This window comes from Gracilinanus agilis, chromosome 2 (assembly GCF_016433145.1).
Source record: "Gracilinanus agilis isolate LMUSP501 chromosome 2, AgileGrace, whole genome shotgun sequence".
NCBI lineage: Eukaryota > Metazoa > Chordata > Mammalia > Didelphimorphia > Didelphidae > Gracilinanus > Gracilinanus agilis.
Window position 1 is genome coordinate 2,177,545 of NC_058131.1, and position 8,019 is coordinate 2,185,563.

At 56.6% G+C, this 8,019-nt stretch overlaps 1 protein-coding gene across 1 annotated transcript in view; it reads left to right on the forward strand.

Annotated features, from left to right (window-relative positions):
- Nucleotides 1–6,854: 6,854 nt before the first annotated feature.
- MATN3 (matrilin 3) overlaps nt 6,855–8,019 on the forward strand; it is a 27,415-nt gene continuing 26,250 nt past the window's right edge. Inside the window, exon 1 of the mRNA XM_044663701.1 lies at nt 6,855–7,261. Coding sequence (XP_044519636.1) covers nt 6,855–7,261 — 407 coding nt within the window. The remainder of the gene's footprint in view (nt 7,262–8,019) is intronic.

The window sequence follows — 8,019 nt, forward strand, 5'->3', positions numbered from 1 at the left end:
GAGGGTGTGTATGTTTGTGTTCAGCCCTTCTGCTCGTTTCTGATAAGAGGCTCATCCCACCACCCCGAACTCCTTCCTCCCTCGGAACCTATTCCTTTTCGGACACGGAACAAGTTGTCGTTTTTTCCGGTGGTTAGTCAAGTGGGCTCTTTTCCTGCTTTTTGCAAGCTTCTTGGATTCAGGGTCCCGGGCCATCTCCACTCGAGTTAGGGATCTGAGAGGGGATGGAGGTTAAGGTGGTGACCCTGCATTCTCCTTGCCCTGGGAAGCTATAAAATAGAATCAACTGATCTTTTTTTTAGTCCAAACCCCTAGGCAGAAGTCTCACCCTGAGAAACAGAAAGCCATTTTGTAAACTCCCTGCCTCTGGGCCATTTCTTTTCCTTCTTAATTCTTTCTTTATTTTTCCATGGTTACAGGATTCATGTCGTCTCCTTCCCCTCTTCCCTCCCTGCTCCTGGAGCTGACAAGCAATTCCACTTGGATTATCACTCCGAACCCATTTCCATATTATTCATTTTTGTCAGAGTAACCCAAACAAACAAGTGCCAAATCATGCTTTCATCTGCGTTTCTGCTCCCACAGTTCTTTCTCATAAGTCCTTCAGAATTGTCCTGGATCATTGCATTGTCATCAGCAGCAAGTGAGATGAGTAACTGCGATACCAGGGTGGTGTGGATGGGATATTGGTAGGTTCAGGGAATGGGTCCAAGTGGTTACTCAGGGCCAGTAACAGAAGACAGCACAGTTTGGGGAAGGCCGACAGAATGTAGGTGACAGGCTAACAGATCCAGTCCAGGCAGAGGTAACAAACTCGGGGATGGTTTGGTTTATCAACGCAAAGGAAGGTGGGAATCGGAATTTGGATAACCTAATATTCACTACCTAACCCTCCCCCACAGATCTACAGTGGTTCCTTCATGGGAAGCCTTCAGAGAGAATGAGCTACATGAGTCCTTACCTGGCTACCTGAAGACCCAGGCCCTAATGCAAATAAACTCCTCTAACCCCAAATCCCCCTTGATGGGAACAGAGGTATTGAGTTTGGAAGCTAAGCAGGACAGGGCGCAGGGAGAGGTTCTCACAGACGGATGGCTCAGATGGTTCAAGAAGCTCTGTAGATGTATCGGTTCAGCCAGCAGGACACAGGATAAAACAGGTACAGGCTGGATGGGAAGATATAGCAGAAAGAAAGCCACAGGGGAAAAGCCAATCTCACCAGGTCCACCCCAGAGAGACAAGACTCAGCCTCAAGGCTTCTCTGACTGTTAGAAACAGCTCAGTTACCTCTGCAGAATTCCAGAACCTTTCCCTGCCTCTGCATCTTTTCCAGATCCTGCTCATATGCTCAAATCCTTCCTTATAACACATGGATGTATCCGTCTCTGTGTACAACGTTCTCCTGGTTCTGCTCCTTTCACTCTGCATCACTTCCTGGAGGTCTTTCCAGTTCACATGGAATTCCTCCAGTTCATTATTCCTTTGAGCGCAATAGTATTCCATCCCCATCAGACATCACAATCTGTTCAGCCATTCCCCAATTGAAGGGCATCCCCTCATTTTCCAGTTTTTTTTTTGTCACCACAGAGAGCATGGATGGCTTTAAGTATTTTTGTACAAACAAATCCTTTCCCCATTTTTTTTTTATCTCTTTGGGATTTAGACCTAGTAGTGGTATGGCTAGATCAAAGGACAGGCATTCTTTTAAAGCCCTTGATTCCAAATTGCCTTTCAGAATGGTTGGATCAATTCACAGCTCCACCAGCCATGCATTAGTGCCTGGGCCATTTCTGATCTCTACATTCAATGCTACATTCAAGCAATATTATTTAAGAATTCGAAAGCTTTGTGACCATGACTCACTTAAGGAACTGTCCCCCCCACCCCCTCAATTGAGTTACAAAGTCCAGATTTACTCTGGAGAGAGAAGGAATTGAAGGGAGGGACATACATCTCTGGCAGGCAGTCCAAGAGGGTCCTGTAGAATCTAACCGCAGGGCAACAGCCTCAGGAATCTCTGCCACAGCAACTTCTCCTTCATGACAGCAAGCACTCTTCCATCCATTTACAATTATGATCTCGTCAGGTCCTCACAACCACCCTGGGAGGCACCTCGCATTTTACGTATAGGGAAACCAAGGCAGAGGGAATAACCTGTCCAGGGTTGCACAGCATGGATTTGAACTCAGGTCTTTTGGACTCCCTGCCTGGCACTTTGCGCCTGCAGTGTCCATTTGAAACTTCTCTTGTCGGCCAGTGACTTCAAGCAGGCCCCGGCCTTGGGGCTTGTCATCATCCCAGGCGGGTGGGTTTGGGGAGGGGTGCACTTTTTATTCTACTATTCAAAAGGAAAGAAAAGGGTTAACTGTGTCTGCAGTCCCCCACGTGTACCCAGTATTCTAGAACCCTTGAAGGGCAGCCCCAATTGACAGATGAGAGAACTGAGGCCCAGAGAAGTGGCCGGCCACCTCTGGAGCACTGTGGGGCAGCTCTAGTGGAGGAGCTCCCACACTTCAGCTTGGCTGAGGCTTCTTTCTTCTTATACAACCTTCTTCCCTAACATTATGAGGTATGTGGCTGCACACAGTCCATCCCCGGCCAGCCGGGGCTTTGGGCCTAGAGAAGATTCTGCTCCACGGAGGGAGCCTCAAAAGCCGGCTCCTTTTCTCTGGCAATCCTACGGAATCTTTCTGCAGTCTAAGGCCTTTCCCGGCCCCTAGCTTTGGGAAAATGCTGGGAAACCAGTGGAGGAGTGAAAACCAAGCGGCTCCAGTCTAGGTGAGAGTGGAGCCTCCCTCCCCAGCGGCTCCAGATCCACGGGAGCCCCAGGTATTTCCAGCACCGCAACCTTTTCTCTTGCTCTAAACAAGTATTTCCCCCCAAACTGTCTCAGGACGGCGTCAGATCAGAGGGCAGAGGGCCGCTGCTGTTCAAGCTAGAAGTTGCCTGGATAAAGACTGGCAATTAACCAACATATTCGCGCAGGCATTTAGCGGGGGCCCGTAGGCCATCGGGGACATTCCGAAAGGCCAAATGCCCCGGGGAACATAGATAAAGTCACACCCTGAGCCTTGCGCATTCCAGACGCGTGCTTTCGGGTAGCTCACAACGATCCTGGGAGGCAGGGGGCAGCATCGTGCCCATTTCACAGAAGAGGAAACTGAGGCAGACCGAGAAAGCCTCTCGGGGCATCTTGTCTGAGGAGGAAGGGGCTGGGAAGTCAGAGTCTCGGATCCGGAAATCAACGACCCGAGAAAGGACGTAGCAGCCCAGATCCTAAGCTGGGGTCTTCCTCTATTTCACCTTCGGAGAGCCCGCCTCACTCTTCGTGTTATTGTCTTCACGTGCTCCCGAGGCCCCTCCCCGGAGGCGGGCTAACTCGGGTGACGGTAGTGCACGCTGGCCCCATCCTCAATCACGTGCCTTTCCCGCCCCCAACCCCAAGGCCCAGCCTCGCCTCCCAATACCGCCCTGCGGGCCCTCCTCGACCTCCTTACTCTCTAGCCCAGATCCTCCAGCCCATCTCCCTTCTCGGCTTGGGTCTCGGGTCCCTGGGGGCGAGAACAAGCGTGTCCTCGGGGCAGCCGGATTAAGCCCGCCCCTTTCCCGGAGCCGCCCAACGTACTCCACGTCCACAAACGCAGCGCCATTGCCCCGCCCCTCCGCCTCTCGGGGCGGGGCGCAAGCCACTCCGGATTGGGCGAGGTGCGCCGGTCCCGTCCCTCTGCCCCTAGCACAGCATCCCATTGGGCTCTGGGTTCGAGGTCGGTGCCTGGGGTGGAGGCGTGCTGTTGCGCCCAGTGCGCAGGCGTGCTACGAGCCTGGGGGCGGGGCCAGGGGCAGAGAGGGAAGTGGCCCGAGGAGCAGTTCTGAGCGGAGGTAGAGGCGCTCGGGAAGCTGAGGGTGTTGGCTCGTTTGGCAGCAGGGAAGCCCGCCCTTTGTTGTGAGGTCGAGCAGGCGACCGGCCGTGCCCATGACGTTCAAACGGAGCCGCGGAGACCGATTTTACAGCACTTGGTGCTGCGGCTGCTGCCATGTCCGCACTGGGACTATCATCCTGGGGACTTGGTACATGGTGAGCCCGCGGAGGGGGAGGGGGGGCGAAAAAAAAAATTAACGCTCCTGCGCAGTACGCATGCGCCCGGGCTGCGAGTGGGGAGGGGTAACGACTGGGAGCACCGCGTATGCGCACTGGAGACGGAGGGGGTTGCGTCAGAGCCGACGATTAACGCTTGTCGGGAGTGCGCATGCGCTTGGCTGGACCGGGCTTTAAACGGTGCCTCTCCTCGCGCTTGCGCAGAGGGGCTTGGTGGGCTGCGGTCTCCCTGAAGAGGGTCTGGGACGGCCTGTTCTTAGGCTCTGGGATTTGAGACTAGTCCGAGACTGCCCTAGCCCGACCCCCGCCCCACCCCCCGAGAGGAGGAGAGGAGCTAGGCGACTCGGAGAGTGGCCGTCGTCTGAGGGGCCATTCCCCCCCAGCCTAATGAGGGGCTCCTGGGAGGACAGTTCTTAGCTGACGTTAATAGGGTTGGGAGGGGCTCTCCTGGTGCTTCCCCCAGTTTCCCAGGAGACCCCTGAGCTTGAAGGAGACTGAGACTTGTTTTGGGGCCTATAGGTTGGTACATGCCTGAGGCAGGACTTGAACTCAGGGCTTCTCCTCCCCTCATGGAGGTCCAGCTTGCTCCCCGGACTCCTCCCAGCCTGAACTGACGCTTGGTGATGGTTCAGTGGCTGCTAAATGCTTCCTCGTGCCTGGGTAGTTCAGGGTCACCCTGTTCCTGGATACTGTTGAATTGAAAAAAATATATTTTGCTTTGGGTTTGGCCCACTTCACTGGAGGCCAGTCAGTCTGCTGGGCGGTGCTGGGGGCAGGCCAGCAGCAGCAGGACTTAGGGGGGCCCCTTGGCCTCAGGGCCCTGGAGTCCCGAATCCCCCACCCCACCTGCCCTCCCTTGACACACGTTCCTTTTCCAGTGATGTCATTTCTGCCAGCCCTTTGTTTATCTTCGGTTTCCGCTCATCCTCCCCTCAGGCCCCCACCCAGGACCCTTTCTGCTTCATCCTTCCTGGGATCGGCTTCTGAGATCTGGGGAGAAGCTTCCCTCTTCCCCACCCCCCCATTCTTCTCAGGAATGGGGCTTCCCAGGGCAGGGCCTCGCTTTGTCCCTCTGTTCCCATTCTCTGCATCCTGTTTGGGAAAGAATGTGGAAAATGGAGGAAACCAAAGACAGGGCTCTACAGGAAGAAGTCCCGTCCTGCTCAGGCCCATGAGTGTTGTTGGGGGGCTTCCTGGGGGCCAGGCCTGGCTGGCCATTTCCTGCCATCTCTCCTCTGGGAAGTCTGTGGGTTTCAGGTCTTTAGCCCCCCCCCCCCTTCTCCCTTGCCTGGCTCTCTGTAAAGCCTTTTGGAAACAGGCCATGAAGTTGACTGAGCTCTTCTTCTCCTTTGTCCCAAAGATCCTGGCCAAGGCCCTGAGGCCCCAGGCAGCCAGCTTTCCTTCTTTTCCAGGCAGGTCAGACCCATCCACCTTTGTGGCCCATGCCCTAGAATTTGAGGACCCCACAGGGGTCCAGTACCCGGCGTGTGGGGCAGCCCTTTCCCCTCCAGGGCCCCTGATTGTTGGGAAGTTTCCTCCCTGAATTTGGCCCCCCCCATCCCCTGGGGTCAGCTAGATTCCAGCTAGGCCCACTAAGGCTCCCCTTTCCCAGCCTTCTCCAGGCCAAACGTCTCTAATCTGTTTACAGCTGCCCTCTTGGGACAGCAGCTCCAGCCTTCCCTGTCTTCTCTCTCCTCGGAGCTTCTTATCAGCCACATCCTCTGCTGACTCAGAGCCGCAGGTGACCAGTAGAAGACGGATCCCCCCCAGGGAACCTCCAGGCCTTAGTTCAGGCCAGTTTTCGTCTTCTTGGTACCTTTCTGGGTCCTGGCTGTCCTCCGGGGTTAGCTCTTCTCCCCCACACATTGGAAGAGCTTGGCAGGCACTGACCTAGGATGGGTAGATCCTTGGGGTTCTCCACTAGAGACCACCCCTAGGCTCAGTTCTTCCATCTGTAAAACGGAGGGATCCAGATGTCAATTGGAGCCTTCAAGCTCCAGGTACCAGCTGTTACTTTTGGCATGCAGAATTGCTGGTGGACGCTGACTTGTTAATGATTCTTGGTCAGAGCACTAAGCCTGGAGCTACTCCCCGCTATGTGACCGACCCTGGGATCGTCGGTCCCTTCATCTCTGTTTCTCAGCTTCTTCAGCTGTAAAATGGGATCAGTGATGGCTCTTAAGGTTGTTGTAAACATCAGATGAGATCATCGTGGTTTAAAAAACTGGCACTTAGCTCAGCGCTGGGCCCTCCCTCCGAAGCGCCCGCACGGCTCGCTCCCCTCTGCCAAAAAGCCAGCCCTGACCTAAGGCTGATTAGATCACCGGCTCTGCTCTGGCGGCTCAGATCCGCTGCCGGTTCTTGCTTTTTTCCACACAAATTTGGCTTTGTGGTTTTGAATTGTATTAACAAAATGAAAATCGTCACAACTTCCTTAGAGACCCGGATGCCGTTCCCGGCATTTCTGTGCCTCACGACCTTAGCGAAGGGCCTCTCGTGGTCCAACTTCCCAGCCTCAGAGGGGACAGAAAGAGGACCGATTCCCGTTCATCGGGGCCCAAGCTAGCGCCAGACGGAGCCCCAAGAAGGGGGCAGCGAAGGGAACTCCGACCCCACAATGACCCTCTTCGTGCTCTCATCCCTGCCGTCCTCCCTCCCCGTTAACCTCCCTGCCTCCGTTTTCTCATCTGTCAAATGGAGACGATCCTAGCGTAGGCAGCTCTCTGCAGACCTTAAAGCAAGCCGGTACTAGTGGGTCATGGCGGGCCCGGGAGCCCAGGACAGCCGCCGCCTGCTTCATGCCCGCCCCTCTGGGTGGGGGGACCCGAAGGAGGAGAAGCAGATGCTGGGAGTGTCTTTGGTGTGGCCAGAGGCCTGGGCCTGGCCCCGTCTGCCCCAAAGGAGCCTCCTGCACCCTGACCCGTGCTGGGCCTCTGGGAGAGCCTGCAGGGACCCTCCTGAGCGAGCCCTCCTGGTCCTGGAGCGGAGCATTCGGGAGAGCTTCGTGGGGCCCGGCACGTGCCCCCGGTGTCCCCCCTGCTCTGCTCCCGGCGTCCCCCCACTCTCTTCCTGGAGGCTGATGGAGGGATCAGAGCAGCCAAGCCTCCCGCGGGTGGCGAGAGCCCTTCAGGCCCACATCCCCGCCATCCACTCGCCCTCTTGCCGGTCACTTCCTGGGTCCCAGCCACAGCCCCGCCCCCCAGAGCTGATGGGGGGGAGGGGGGGCATTCCCCCATCTCTGGTCTGGACCTGACGCGCAGCTGGAGCGCCGTGGCTGGGGCCGAGGTGTCGCACCAGCCTGGCTCCCTTTCCCGAGGCGCAGTGCCAGCTCACTCAGGGAGTCGCCCTCTCGGGCCGCCCTCCTCCGGCCCAAGCTCTGGTCACTGGGGCCTGCCTGGGCAGTGGTGGGCTGGCGCTGTGTGTCCCTCCATTGGCTCGGCCGCTGCACTGGCTGGGATCCACCTTTGGGGGGAAGAGCTGCTTCTCGCCGCCGCCTTCGGTTTCCCATAAATGAAAGCCCTGAAAACCTCTGGGCCTGCCCTCGTGGCTAGAGCCTGTCCTGAGAGCCTGCAGAAGAGCCAAAGGGCTGGGGGGAGTGACTAGTCCAGGGTCACACGATCAGGACGTGTTGGAGGCTGGTTTTGAACCCAGGGCCTCCCTCTGTAAGACCTTCCTCTAGGCTTCACATCAGTCTGCTGACCCATAGCTATTAAGCACTCACGAGGTGCTGAGCCTCGGGGTTCAGAGGCAAGAGAAGTGGGGTGCCCCCGCCCCCCATATTCTGCCAGATGCGTCTCGTCCAGAAGTACTTTGTGAGGGAGACCCGGCAGCTGGGGAGCCTCGGGCTGGTGGCCGGCCTGGCTGCCCTTTGGAGGAGGTTCAGAGTCCAGGCCCTTCCCTCAGGCCGGCACCCCCTCTTTCCC